The sequence below is a fragment of the Cucurbita pepo genome, chromosome 11, assembly GCF_057944985.1.
Source record: "Cucurbita pepo subsp. pepo isolate OVF chromosome 11, ASM5794498v1, whole genome shotgun sequence".
Lineage (NCBI taxonomy): Eukaryota > Viridiplantae > Streptophyta > Magnoliopsida > Cucurbitales > Cucurbitaceae > Cucurbita > Cucurbita pepo.
The window spans coordinates 15,046,289-15,060,865 of record NC_141808.1 but is presented as its reverse complement, the minus strand read 5'-3'; the positions used below and the strand labels follow the sequence as shown (position 1 = coordinate 15,060,865).

General features: G+C 39.5%; 2 protein-coding genes and 1 pseudogene across 2 annotated transcripts; all 3 read right to left on the bottom strand.

The window, feature by feature from the left end:
• Positions 1-994: 994 nt before the first annotated feature.
• On the bottom strand, positions 995-8,797 carry LOC111804724 (solute carrier family 40 member 3, chloroplastic). Its single transcript, XM_023689492.2, has 14 exons — positions 8,166-8,797; positions 6,492-6,726; positions 6,327-6,390; positions 5,866-5,990; positions 5,695-5,784; positions 5,378-5,557; positions 5,225-5,299; positions 5,046-5,147; positions 4,264-4,381; positions 4,034-4,180; positions 3,034-3,140; positions 2,830-2,943; positions 2,458-2,751; positions 995-1,270 (listed from the first exon to the last, which is right to left on the bottom strand). Exons 1-14 carry the CDS (start codon positions 8,333-8,335, stop codon positions 1,262-1,264), a joined length of 1,830 nt encoding a protein of 609 aa, XP_023545260.2. The 5' UTR covers positions 8,336-8,797; the 3' UTR covers positions 995-1,261.
• Positions 8,798-11,203: 2,406 nt separating this feature from the next.
• On the bottom strand, positions 11,204-12,850 carry LOC147790411 (putative pectinesterase 29). Its single transcript, XM_087128680.1, has 3 exons — positions 12,536-12,850; positions 12,315-12,376; positions 11,204-12,200 (listed from the first exon to the last, which is right to left on the bottom strand). Exons 1-3 carry the CDS (start codon positions 12,744-12,746, stop codon positions 11,871-11,873), a joined length of 603 nt encoding a protein of 200 aa, XP_086984806.1. The 5' UTR covers positions 12,747-12,850; the 3' UTR covers positions 11,204-11,870.
• On the bottom strand, positions 11,300-11,847 carry LOC147790412 (putative pectinesterase 52 pseudogene; annotated as a pseudogene).
• Positions 12,851-14,577: the final 1,727 nt, after the last annotated feature.

Below are 14,577 nucleotides of genomic sequence, written 5' to 3'. Positions count from 1 at the left end.
TGGTCATTTTCCATCTACTAAATTTGAGAGATGATGTGACGTCGATATAGATTCGACAAGAAGATTGATGTTTTTCTATTTCATTGAACGGTATTTGGTGGTTCAGTGAATGGTTACATCTATCTTGTCTACTTCAATCAATTTAGTTTCAGATCAAAGAAGACCGAGTAGAACTAACGTGTTTGGACTCTACACTCGAATTGGGGTCGAGATAGTGGTTCAGTTTGGAAAAGTTGAATGCATGAGTTTCAAAGAATATAGCAAAAAAAGAAGATTCCATTGCACAAAGGAGAATAGACTGACCCTTCCTTTTTCTATCACTAGAAGTGTCATCTGAGCCTCTTTAACCTGGCTGGCTGGTGAAAGGAAACTGAGTGGAAAAAAGAAAAAGCTAACCCATAAGGTAAATGGCTTTGAATGAGGCAGCCCCCCCACCAATAAATGCCACAATGAGGCAAGGACAAGCAGGGCAAGAATGAAATGAAGAACATCGAAGAGTCAAGTTCAAGCCTACCACTAGTAGATATTGTCTGTTTTGACTCGTTACGTATTTTAAAACGCGTCTACTAGGGAGAGGTTTCCACACCCTTATAAGGAATGCTTCGTTCTCCTCTCCAACCGATGTGAGATCTCACAATCCAATTTATAACAGCCCAAGCCTATTGCTAGTAAATATTATCCGTTTTGGCCCGTTGGAATTTTTAAGCACGTTTGGCCGACGGCGATACGTAACAGGTCAAAGCAAACAATATTTACTGGCGGTGGGCTTAAGCTATTACATTTTACAGAGCTGGACACTAAATGGTGTACCAGCGAGGACGCTGGCCTCCAAGGGAATGGATTGTGAGATTCCACATCGGTTGGAATGGAAACCTCTCCCTAGCAGACACATTTTAAAATCGTGAGGCCGATGGTGATATGTATCGGGCCAAAGCAGATAATATCAACTAGCGGTGAGCGCTTCACTAAAAGATTCTCAGATTCTCAACAGTAATGAAGCTAAATGGAGTGATTGCTTTACAAGATGAACAGGAAATGTATGTACAATGTCAGAATATATGTTGAATCTAGTGTCTAGCATTTGAAATATGTGGTGGCTGGTTAATTTCATTTCATTGTGTATTCATTTACCCACAAAATAAATATGAGCACATGAAAGAGAGGATAGTATGAACTTGACCCTCCACAACTTACATATTAATTTGTGTCCTATGTATCAAGAATCCAACAGCTCCAGCTTATGTCAAGCATAGCTTTAGCATCAGGGCATCTGCCAACATTGAATGAATTGAATGAATTGTCAGGCAACATTAAACAATAATCCTCATCCTCCAAGTTACTTGCAAATGATAAAAAATGATTTTGGAAGTTTATGGTACCAAATGCATATCCAGCATTCTTTAGAAGAGTGTGGAAACATCTCCCTAACAGACGCGTTTTAAAAACGTTGGAGGAATCTCAAAAGGGAAAGCCCAAAGAGAACAGTATCTACTAGTGGTGGGCTTGGGCCGCTACAAATGGTATCAGAGCCAGACATTGGACTATGTGCCAGCGAGGAGGCTGAGCCTCGAATGGGGTGGACATGAGACAATATGCTAGCAAGGATGTTGGGCCCAGAAGCAGGGTGGACTGGAGGATCCCACATCGGTTGGGAGAAGATCGAAATTTTTTTTATAAGGGTGTGGAAACCTCTCTCTAGTAGACGCATTTTAAAAAACTTGAGGTGAAGCTTGAAAGGGAAAGCCCAAAGAGGACAATATTTGCTAGTAGTGGGCCCGGGCTTGGGCCGTTACAAATGGTTTCAGAGTTAAGACACTGGGCGATGTGCCAACGAGAAGGCTGAACTCCGAAGGGGGGTGGACATGAGGCAGTGTGCCAGCAAGGGCGTGGGCCCTGAAAGAGGGTAGATTGGGGGTCCCATATCGATTAGAGAAAGGAACAAGTACCAGCGAGAATGCTGGGCCCCTAAGGGGGTGGATTGTGAGATCCCACGTCGGTTGGGGAGGAGAACAAAACATTCTTTATAAGAGTGGAAACCTCTCTCTAACAAACGCATTTTAAAAACTTTGAGGGAAAGCCCGAAAGGGAAAGCCCAAAGAAGACAATATGTACTAACAGTAGACTTGTAGACTTGAGCTGTTACAACCATTATCTGACCTTACTACATTTAGTTGGCCAGAGACCCTTATGACCTGTCTGCGCTTAGATCCACCTACATTTTCCCTAACCCGTTCGTTAAGAGTTAAAAGACAAGAATCTCAAGTCTCTGGTTGACAACTGAAGACCTACTTATATACCCAATATCGAAGATCCCGTATCTATAGTGGCACGACATTTCGTCGATCCTTCTAGATTGAAAAGGGCATCTTGTTTTAGCTGAGCATATTTTTCATAATGAGTTCTAGATTGGAACCACAACGTGCACCTTGTTTACATAACGAGTTTTAGCGTACGTACCTCAAAGGGAGAGCTGAAAGAGAAAAGTTTTCTTTGTTCATCAGTTGGATTCAACAACCAGTGGCAGAACATCACTGCAGCTCCAACAACAGCCAAAAGTGATAGCATCGCTAGAAATCCAAAATGCGAAGTATCGTTTGCAATTATTGCAACTCCCAACATTATAGACTCTGCTAAACTAGCAACTGAGACCTCAGTTGATGCAATGAGGTTCGTTTTCGATGATGGTATCCCGGTTTGAAGAATCTGTTGCCCCACGACATCATACGACATGTGTCCCAGCCTCGATAATACCTGCATATAGGACAATTAGAACGTTAAGGGTTCAGTAACGTCCGATACACAAGATGAATCAGGTCGTTAGATCCTTACGATCATAGATAAGAAGAAAAGAAGAGCGCTCTGCCGGGAAAGAGGCCCGCTCCAGTACACAGCAACAGCAACTGTTAGAAGTGCAGCTTGAAATATTAATCCAACTGCTCCAGCCTGAAAAATGGAACTAGGAAGTGCATGAGACTACAATCAAAATATAGAACAGCATGGAATTACAAGAACAAACATAGAAGAAAATATAACCTTCAAAATTCCGAATTGTCTGACCAAATTTGCGGATACAAAGGTTGCAGTAACACCCATGAAAGCACATAATCCACTAAAACCACCAATTATTGATGGACTAAGACCTGTAAGTTAATACCAACCAGAAGTAAAAAAGTTTACTCATTCGAAGCCAAAGAGTAAAGTCTAAGAAAGCAAGTCAAGGAATAAACATAATTTAGCACGAGTTATAAATAAAGGAGTATTGGTGTACGTTTTAGTTTTAGTTTTTTTTTTCTCTCTTTCTTGGGGTAGGGGCTTTTAGTAGCGTTGTTGTGAGATCTCACATTGATTGGGGAGGAGAACGATGCATTCTTCATAAGGGTGTGGAAACCTTTCCCTAGCAAACACGTTTTAAAAACCTTGAGGGGAATCTCGAAAGGGAAAGCCAAAAGAGAACAATATCTGATAGCGGTGGGCTTGGGCTGTTACAAATGGTATCAGAGCCAAACACCAGACGATGTGCCAGCGAGGAGGTTGAGCCATAAAGGGGGGTGGACACGAGGTGATGTGCCAACAAGGATGTTGGGGCCCCAAAGGGGGGTGGATTGGGGGTTCCCACATCCATTAAAGAAGAGAACGAGCAACAACGAAGACGCTGGGCCTCGAAGGGGGTGGATTGTGAGATCCCCACATCGGTTGGGGAGGAGTACGAAGTATTCTTTATAAGGATGTGGAAACCTCTCCCTATCAGACGCGGTTTAAAAACATTGAGGGGAAGCCCGAAAGGGAAAGCTCAAAGAGGACAATATCGGTTAGCAGTAGACGTGGGCTGTGCAGTTAGAATCCAATAACTTTCTAAGGACTATGGGATTAAATTATTTGATGTAATCCAATTTTTCAATGTGATCTAGCTAATGTTTTAGACGAATAACAGAGCTAATGGTTCTATACGAGGTGGGTGCACGTTAAAGCTACATTTTCTTCGAACGACAAATTTTGAAATATTATAATCATATCAAGTAAGTCGTAAACATACCTTGTTGAGTTAAGAATGCTGTCATCAAACTGCCTGGAGCAAGAACAGCATTGAAGTAGAGAAGCACATAGGCAAGGCTGGCAGGAAGAACTGGTTGCTGTAAATACTCCATCCATCCATTTTTAATAACTTCTACACCCACATCCACTGAAAGCACAATAAATGATATCATTAGAAAAACTATCAGAACGACCCTTGATTAAATTACATAAAAGTTTGTGAAGGTTTACTTATACTATCAGCTCTAGGTGAAGTTACTTCAGTGGGATTGCCACAAGAAGTTTGCGAACATTTTGCTCGATCAAGAACACCGGTGGAGAGTTGGTTCGTTAGCCAGGTAAGTAGTACCTGATAAAACACGTGTAACGATTAACAAACTCATTTCTCAAGAAGTATCTGTTGAGGATTGTCGGGAGGGAGTCCGACATTGACTAATTTAGGAAATGATCATGGGTTTATAAGGAATACATATCTATTGGTATGAGGCCTTTTGGGGAAGCCCAAAGCAAAACCTCGAGCTTATGCTCAAAGTGGACAATATCATACCATTGTGGAGGTCCGTGATTCCTATATGGTATCAGAGTCATGCCCTTAACTTAGCCATGTCAATAGAATCTTCAAATGTTGAACAAAGAAGTTGTGAGCCTCAAAGGTTGAGTCAAAAGTGACTCAAGTGTTGAACAAAGGGTGTACTTTGTTCGAGTTCTAGAGAAGAAGTCGAGCCTCGATTAATAGAGGCTATTCGAGGGCTCCATAGGCCTCAAGGGAGGCTCTATAGTGTATTTTGTTCGAGGGGAGGACTGTTGAGAATTGTTGGGAGCGAGTCCACATCGGCTAATTTAGGACTAAATGATCATGAGTTTATAAGTAAGGAATACATCTCCATTGGTATGAGGCATTTTGGGGAAGCCTAAAGCAAAATCACGAATATGCTCAAAGTGGACAATATCATACCATTGTAGAGGTCTATGATTCCTAATCGTATTTAGTTAGCACGGGAACGAGTAATTACCACGACTGGCAAGGACCATAACATTAAACCCGCAGCGAACTTCAAGCAAGTTACTGGATCATACTTGGAAAGGATAATGCCAAATAAAGATGCTCCAACTATCTGCACATTAAAAAACAGAAAATCAAGATCACAAGGATCTGGAAAAAAAAAAAGTTGATCTCAGAAGGCTCATTTACCTCACAGAGAAGGTCAATTCGATTAAGAACAGCATTAGCTTCTGCAAGTGCGATAGGTCGATTGATTCCGGCTAACTGACGTGGAATTAGAACGCTAGTTTTAGCGATACATCTTGAATAACAAGGACACAAATAATTTAAAAATGAACGTACCAAGACGACCCAATCACGCTCCATAGCAACCCCCAAGGCTATTCCAGATAGCCTCTCTATGGCACCAGCAAAAATCAGGGTAATAAACCAAGGCTGAAGAAGTATGGATGATGATGCAGCAGAATGTGGAATAGAATGGGCATAAATTACCATTGAAGCAGATAGCAATTGAGCAGCAGCCTGATGAAAACAGAGAAACCTTAAATTTAACAAAAACCAGACCATATTCAAGTCGAGTGCTACGGCTTTGGCTAGTTAAGTTCCATGCGTGCTCGAATATTTGACTTCTTATATTAAGCATGTTTGAATGGACCTACCTGAACACAGTTCAGGCAAGTATATGCAGGTACTCTCGGAAAATTATCCATAAACTTCCCGACCAACGGACCTCCGACTATTAATGCAAGCTGTTAACACGTTTAACATATTAGAAAGGGTTCTCTTGCATCGTAATTCAAAATGTTTTATCTCGACGAACAGCTAGTTACCTTTGTAAAGAATCCCATAACTGCAACTGGAAGAAGACTGTGATGAAGCAATGCAATGGCAGAAGGCCAAGCAAAATTCCAAAGCTGTTCTACCAAATTGCCCGCAATACATGTGGCGTATAAAGCTGTAAGAGAGCAGCATTATTTATGGTTGGGAACAACCACCAGGATCGAAAAAGGCCTTATAGTTCACATCTACAAGTATCGTCGTCATACAATGGCTGAAACATTCCAAGCCCACAGCTAGTAGACATTGAGATATCTCTAGCACCATGTAACGGTCCAAGCCCACCGCTAGCAGATATTGTCCTCTTTGGGCTTTCCTTTTCGGGCTTCCCCTTAAGGTTTCTAAAACACGTCTGTTAGGAGAGGTTTCCACACCCTTATAAAGAATGCTTCGTTCTCCTCCCCAACCATGTGGGATCTCACATTTCAGTATCAAAATTTCGGAAGGTTCTTACCGTACAATGCAGCAGGATGAGCTGGAGTTGCCGCAAGCACATTCTGCTCCCCCTCAGATAAAACCTACAATTACAGAACCAGAGTTGATTTAATTACACTATCTTCCATCATAAAAGTCAATTACATTAAATCATAGAGAAGGAGAAATAACCAAGGCAGCATACAGGCAAAGTTGTCAAAAGACTATCGACATAAGTTCGTTCGGTCAATAAACCCAAAGGTTCTGTTTGTAGAGTCAATGTATCAGCCTCCAGGAATCCAGAATTCAATTGTACGATTGAAAGTGAACAATCAGCTTCTACAGAAGATAAAGCTTCTTGAACATCATCTTCCACAGAAACTTGATCGAGTTTTACATCGGAGTTGGTTATTGAACATTTCGAAATGACTCTCTGAAGCCTGAAGCCAAAAAATTCCAGTAGAGAGGGATTTTGATCACAAATTCCAACAAGAAAGCAATATTTCAAGATTAACTAAAGGGAATTGGTGAGCACAAATGTTTCGGAGTTTGAAGATTGTAATAGCCTAAGCTCACCGTTAGCAGATATTGTCTGCTTTGGCCCGTTACGTATTGCCGTCAGCCTCACAGTTTTAAAACGCGTCTATTAGGGAGAGGTTTCCACACCCTATAAGAAATGTTTCGTTCTCCTCTCCAACCAATGTGAGATCTCATAATCCACCCCCCTTGGGGTCCCAGCGTCCTCGCTGGCACACGGCTCGCTGTTTTGCTCTAATACCATTTGTAATAGCCCAAGTTCATCGCGCATATATTGTCTGCTTTGTCCCGTTACATATCGCCGTCAGCCTCACGATTTTAAAACGCGTCTATTAGGGAGAGGTTTCCACACCCTATAAGAAATGTTTCATTCTCCTCTCCAACCAATGTGAGATCTCATACTCCACCCCCCTTGGGGTCCCAGCGTCCTCGCTAGCACACCGCTCACTGTCTTGCTCTAATATCATTTGTAATAGCCCAAGTTCATTGCTCAGATATAACTTGCTTTGGCCCGTTACATATCGCCGTCAACCTCACAGTTTTAAAACACATTTATTAGGGAGAGGTTTCCACACCCTATAAGAGATGTTTCGTTCTCCTCTCCAACCAATGTGAGATCTCATAATCCACCCCCCTTGGGGGCCCAGCGTCCTCACTGTCTTTCTCTAATACCATTTGTAATAGCCCATGTTCATCACTCAGATATTGTCCGCTTTGACCTGTTACATATCGCCATCAGCCTCACAGTTTTAAAACACATATATTAGGGAGAGGTTTCCACACCCTATAAGAAATGTTTTGTTCTCCTCTCCAACCAATGTGGGATCTCATAATCTACCCCCTTGGGGGCCCAACATCCTTGATGGCACACCGCTCGGTGTCTTGTTCTAATACCATTTGTAATAGCCCAAGTTCATCACTAGCAGATATTGTCCGCTTTGACCCGTTACATATCGCCGTCAGCCTCACAATTTTAAAACGCATCTATTAGGGAGAGGTTTCCACACCTTATAAGAAATGTTTCGTCCTCCTCTCCAACCAATGTGGGATCTCCTAGAGATATACAAGATATGCCCATTGGACCTAAGTTGCCGTATTTTCATTATCTCAACATGATAAGAACATCAGTTGCACAAGACTCTCTTTCACCAACCACGACATTCAAATTCCAACTCACAGGATCAATTGTTATATGAACAAACCGAAACATTTATCAGCTAAATCATTGGCTAAGCTAAGGTATATCAGACAACAAATCCAGCTACTTACCCTCTACGAATTCCATCAGACAAGAACATCACAATGTTACAATATAATCCTTTTTGTCGGTCATAGGAATTACCTGGAGCTGGAAGAAATGCAAGCCTGATTCAGATTCTTCAACCGTCGGCAAGAAATGAAGCGATTACGAACTCGAGAAGAATGCCACGATAAAGAAACTTCACGGATTGAAAATCTGAAACAGCTAAAAGAGTATGTCTGAGTGAGCGCGAGAGTGTAACAAATAGCCATGGCTGCTGCTGTTGCTGTTGCTGTTGCTGTCGCTTTTGCTTCCAGTTCAAGCTCCCAAACTTGAAGAGCCTACAAAAGGAGTTTCGCCCACTCATGCAGCCCCTCAAGCGAAAATCAGCGACTGGGTTTTATTTAAGAACATGGAAAAACAATTCCCAAAACGATTTCGTTACCAATTTCAAAAACCCTCGACTCAAATCCTGTTGGGTAATCGAAAATGCTTGAATTTCGAAGCAACCCACGATTTGATTCCTGTCGAACAATCTGGGTTGATAAATTTTGTGGGTTATCGATGGTTTTGGGAGTGGAAGAGAAGCCGGAAAAGAGCCTTATCTTTGTACCGTCTGATTTTGGTTATGAATAGCAACCAGCGGACAGTTCAAGGCTGGGTGGCGTATGATCGCTTAAGGCCTCAAGTTAGGTGTGCTTTGGAGACTCGGGGGTTCGTGGGCCATTAGAAATTTAGCGTTTAGATAGCGTAAAATGGTTTACAATAGAAATTGAGATGGAAATTAATCGGAGTTCATAGTGGAGCCTAGCGCTTGATTTGATCGAGTATTTGTTCTTGGAGCTTTGTCTTGTTTTAAAAATATCTTGCCTTTTTTCTTTTAATTATTTATTTATTTATCAATAGCGAGTTTTTTAATTTCACGATAAGATTTTACATGTCGGTTTTATCAGAATCTGTCCCATAATGAGTCAAATGACTATACGTATTTTAAAACCGTGAGGCCAATAACGATACGTAATGAGTCAAAGCATACAATATCTGCTAACCGTGGATTTGGACTGCTACAAAGATAGTCATCATGGGTGGCAAAGTCGTATACAACTAGTTCATTCTATTCATGGGCTGCTTTGTCCGTCACTATTTTTTTCTCTGTCCGTGTTGATATTTTAATTGAGCTCAAACTCCGCACGGTTGAAAGTCAATGACATCATCATGGTTGTCACTGTCTTCAGCAATGTCATTACATAGATTTTTCTCACACTTAGTAAACACCGAGTTCGTTTGTTTCGGTGTAGGTCCTATCTCGAGAGTTTCAATTTTATATTTAATTAGTCAAATTTAGAATATAAAATTTTAATTTATATCTGATAAAGCTAATTAATTTTTATTAAGATTTCAAAATTTAAAGATCGAATAAACGAAAACCTCTTAATCAGAAGTAGGGTTCGATTTTGCTTCCTCAAATGCAAACCAATCTTCGGCGGACAAATCAATGGCATTTGTCGCATATGTTCGCAGGCCGAAGAATCTGGCTATGGCTGTCCATGGCGAGAAGCTGGATATTTTCTCAGGTAACTATTCAGACTCTGCCACTTTTCATTTTTCAGATTTCCAGTCTCAATAACAGAAGCATAATGGTGTTTTCTGGCTGAATTCGATCCACGAATCTCTGTTTTTTTTAGTGGATTGGAAAATTAGGGAAAATTTTAATTAGTTAGGGTTGTTGATGAGAATTAGCTGGTATCGCTATCAGGTGGATCATCGATCATCCGTCCTTTTGTGAATTTCTACTTTGTTAGGTCGTCTAACTTGATCTCTTTTTTATTTTCGTTTATATTAACACTCGTGACGGGGTGAAGTGGAGCAGTTTCGAAGAACATTCGAGTGTAGTGTTTAGTAAAAGTTTAGAGGATCAACTTCAAAACGGATTAATCTAGTTTTCTTTTTCTAGCTTTTGTTGTTCTTGGCATTAAATTTGAGCATAGAGTTAATGAAGTTTTGAAAAATAAGATTAAATTTTCTTGAAACAATTTTTGATGACTCTGAGAGGTATTGAAATTTTTGATACAGCGCCCGAAATCGTGAGTGAGTTCGAATGAGACTCGAAAAATCCTCATCAGAAAGTAGTGTTCGATTCTGCTTCCTCAAATGCCAACCATTCTTCAACGGGCAATTCAATGGTGTTTGATGTTTGCAAGAAGAAGAAGCTATGGTTGTTCACCATTAAGAATTTAGATGTTTTATCAGGTACTCTACTAAGATTCTGCAAGTTCAAAGATATTGTGTAACGACCCATAACTACCGCTAGCAGATATTGTCCTCTTTGGGCTTTCCCTTTCGGGCTTCTCCTGGCTTTAAAAGCGTCTGCTAGGGGAAGGGACGCATAACTACCGCTAGCAGATATTGTCCTCTTTAGGCTTTCACTTTCGGGCTTCTCCTGGCTTTAAAGCGTCTGCTAGGGGAAGGTTTCCACACCTTTATAAAGGGTGATTTGTTCTCCTCCCCAACCAATGTGAGACATCACAATCCACCCCCCTTCGGGACCCAGCGTCCTCGCTGGCACTCATTTCTTTATCCAATCGATGTGGGACCGCCCCCAAATCCACCCCCCTTTGGGGCCCCGGGGAAGGTTTCCACACCCTTATAAAGGGTGATTTGTTCTCCTCCCCAACCAATGTGGGACATCACAATCTACCCCCCTTCGGAACCCAGCGTCCTCACTAGCACTCGTTCCTTTATCCAATCGTTATGGGACCGCCCCAAATCCACCCCCTTTGGGGGCCAGCGTCCTTACTGGCACACTGCCTCGTGTCTACCCCCTTCGGGGAACAGCGAGAAGGCTGGCACATCGTCCGGTGACTGGCTCTGATACTATTTGTAACGACCCAGGTCCACCGCTAGCAAATATTGTCCTCTTTGGGCTTCCCCTTTCGGACTTCCCTGGCTTTAAAACGCGACTGCTAGGGGAAGGTTTCCACACTAATGTGGGACATCATTGTGTGGTTTGAAACATGAATAGAGTTCTCAAATTTCATTTTTTCTTTATAATGAAGCATTTCCAAACAGAAAGCTTGAAAACCGAAGAAGAAACCCAAATCACAAAACAAATTTCTTATAAAATTTGTATACCTGTTGTAGAAGGAAAATATGAAACTAAACCACCCTAAATTTATTCACCGGGTGAGTTAACAGAATTAAGGTCTAATCATCATGAGTTCAAGTATAACCGTGTTTCAAAGGAGTTTGGGAATCCACCCATCTTGGTTAATGAAGGATTCCACGGAGTAGCTGTTTAGTTGTGAGGCTCCTTGCGTCTTTGTCCACGAAACCCCTTTGGAAGGGGAAGATTGCGTCTTTGCCCATGGAACCCTTTTGGAAGGGGAAGATCCTATCCCCCTACTATTCAACTCGATGTACATAAAATTTTTCCTACATAATGTAACACCAATTAGAACCTGACAATAAAACTTGGAACTCTAAAAGTTTTTTTTTTTTTTTTTTTTCATCTTTTTGGGTTGTGAACTTACTCTTTGCCCCTGAAGTTCCAGGCATTCCATCCCTCTGGTGCTACCACGTTCCCCATGTTAGTATCTTCGAATACAACTCTAGAAAAAGGACCATATGCTCTTCCCAAAAAAGCTTTGCCCGACCCCATTATGGTGCATTGTTTAAATACAAATCCGCTCAGATCTTTTGGGGATTGTCGACCTTGTGCAGTAATGTATCCTTGGTTGACTTCAGGGAGAAGTCCAACATTAACATATATCAAGCAGCCCTGCATTTTTAGTCTCTCCAATTGTGTTATTAGTAGAACATCGCCAATGACAGTTTGCAGAAAAAGGAAGTCGAACCGATTACCTCATAAACTGATTGACCATTACCAAAGATGAAATCTATAGCACCTTCAATGTAACAACTTTTGAAATAATGGCGGCCTTTTACATCCCATAATGTGTCTTGAAACCCTTTGAATCCACAGTTGATAAAAGCCGATTTGTCACCGTAGATTCTTGCAGCTAATGCTTGTGTATAGAAAGTTTCAGCACTTTGAACAAACAATTGTGGAGCATTTGCCAGGTTGAAGTAGTTCTGTGTGCAGTGCAAGCATAAAAGCAACAATTCAAATAAGATAGACTATGATTAATGATTGAACAATCGAAGTCTTCTCTGACTGCTCAGGTGTGTACTAACACTTATACTCTTCATGCATCTATGAGCTTTAAGTTCAATTTATAGAAGCTGCAATACCTGAAAGGTAATGCCTCTCACAATAATGTTATCAGCAAATGAACTAAATGTAGCGCTAGTATCTGTTTGTTGATGGTCATTGAAAGTGATAATCGTTGTATTGCGGTCACCTCCTTGTAGAAAAATGAATGGTTTTTTTGACGTGATTGTCACCTTTTCTCTGCAAATGACCATATTAGAACAAAACTTTTCTAGAATTAGGCATATTCATGCGTTGTATTACCTGTATACACCAGGATTGACTTGAATCTTAACCCATTTGTTGTTGTTAAGTGGAACTGAGTCGATGGCTGCTTGAATGGTCTTGAAATTGCCTTTACCAGACTTGTCAACAACAATGACGGATTGAATTTTAAAGTCAAGGGCCCTTGTAGAGTTCATTGCAGCATTAAACAGGGTGAAGAGCAAGAGAAATGGAGATAGTAGCTGCATTCTTCTCGGTTGAGAAGGGAGCTGAATTCTGTAAGTTGACTATATTAATAAAAATATTCGAAAATTTAGTAATTATCTCAATAATATCTTTAAGCTTTATGATTAGTTTTAAAAAGTGATTAATTTAGTCTCATTATTTAAATTAAATCCATGAAATGACGACGATAATAATAATAATAATATTATGAATTGGCATACCTTATCAAATCTCCCTTCTCCCTCTCTTTTGCAGTCAAATGGACACTTTGAATATGCAATGAAACAAAAAGAATTCCAACTTTAATAGAGCTTAAAGATAGGTATGATAAACTTACTATAATTAATTATAGAAAATTCTATAAATATTAAGTAGGAGGGTTCATATTATAACTTAATAACTCGACTACCAACTAAAACCATAAAAGCTGAATTAAGGTTAGATTATGTTAGTTTTTTTTTTTTTTTTCTTCTTGTTTGTACTGGATTAAATTTTTGGAAAAACAAAAACTCACGATCAGTTTGTGGTTGACATTTTTTCGACGGGTCAACCCTACCAACTCGAAAACATGGTTACAACCCGATCCAACCTTTCCTTATTTTTACGAATATTAAGAATATTTGATATTTGTAATCGATGTTAGTACTATACTGTGACTTGTAAATGTTGGATATTTAAACTTTAGTTATTAATGAAATTTGTATTATGGATGAGTTGAATTTTTTAAAAAATAACCCAACTCAACTAGAAAATAAAGGTTTCAGCTAGGTTGGAAACTCTATTCAAGTTTCTCGGGTCACCACTTCAACCAACCCGAAATTTTGAATTGGTCCAAACGATTTTTTCAACCCAATTTGTTTACCTCTCTAATGACATACACCAAGAAGTTAGATTTTGTTTTCTAATATAAGAAATAAATTAAGCATAACTAAAATTTAAGACAAAATCAACTAATTTAAAAAATAAAAAATATTGTTAATTTGAATATAATAAATTTATATTTATAAAATTAATTAGTATATATTAACTAAAAGAATTTAGTGGCAAATATAGCAAAATAAATAAATAAATAAATAATAATAAGAGAATTGAGTGGCAATAATAATAATAATAATAATAATAATAATAATAATAATAAAAATAATAAAAATAATGCCTCCAACACGAGCACGCACCCTATTTGTAGATATTTAATATTTGGAGAATATATTATAATAATTGATTAATATTCTTTACTTCATTATTTGATTAGTAGTATATTTTATTTTATTCTCAATATATAATTAGTTTATATTTTCATTATTGGTAGGTATTAGTTGGTAGCTTGTATCCTATTTAAACGTTATGAATATAATACACACCTTCGATCCCAATTCTATTTCTCACTCTTAATATGGTATCAGAGCACCGATCTTGATATTCTTAAATATCAAAATTTCTTCTTGAGTTAAGGTTGGGTATCAGAGCCAAACCCTAACAAAATCAGTGAAACCTTTACAGCCGCGGTTCATCCATTGTGATAAGTTTCATCGTGATAAATCCAATCGAGTATCACAACAACTACATCTTCCTGCTTTCAACAACTTCCAAACCATCGCCATTGCTTCCGAATCTCAATCATTCTACTAGACCGAGAACTGTGGTTGGCAAACTATTCTCGATCATCCAATATCAAGAATACGTTATAAGCATCTTCAAATTTCTCACCAAGCTCAAAGGTGGCATATTCAAGATGTTTGTATTTTCTTTCACAACCTCTCAAGTGATCCAGAGCACCTATCTTGGTGTTATTATCCAACTTCAAAACTTCGGATGCTTATTTAACACATCCTTATTATATTTATCACAGTCAGG

What these genes read in the sequence shown, in the direction of transcription:
- LOC111804724 (XM_023689492.2), bottom strand. Translation starts at nt 8,335, where the DNA reads ATGGCTATTTGTTACACTCTCGCGCTCACTCAGACATACTCTTTTAGC. An exon ending in AGCATTCTTAACTCAACAAG is followed by an intron (nt 3,141 to 4,033) that starts GTATGTTTACGA and finishes ATTAACTTACAG; the next exon opens with GTCTTAGTCCATCAATAATT. An exon ending in TTTTCTTCTTATCTATGATC is followed by an intron (nt 2,752 to 2,829) that starts GTAAGGATCTAA and finishes TCCTATATGCAG; the next exon opens with GTATTATCGAGGCTGGGACA.
- LOC147790411 (XM_087128680.1), bottom strand. Translation starts at nt 12,746, where the DNA reads ATGCAGCTACTATCTCCATTTCTCTTGCTCTTCACCCTGTTTAATGCT. An exon ending in CAATCCTGGTGTATACAGGT is followed by an intron (nt 12,377 to 12,535) that starts AATACAACGCAT and finishes ATCAACAAACAG; the next exon opens with ATACTAGCGCTACATTTAGT. An exon ending in TGAGAGGCATTACCTTTCAG is followed by an intron (nt 12,201 to 12,314) that starts GTATTGCAGCTT and finishes CATTAATCATAG; the next exon opens with TCTATCTTATTTGAATTGTT.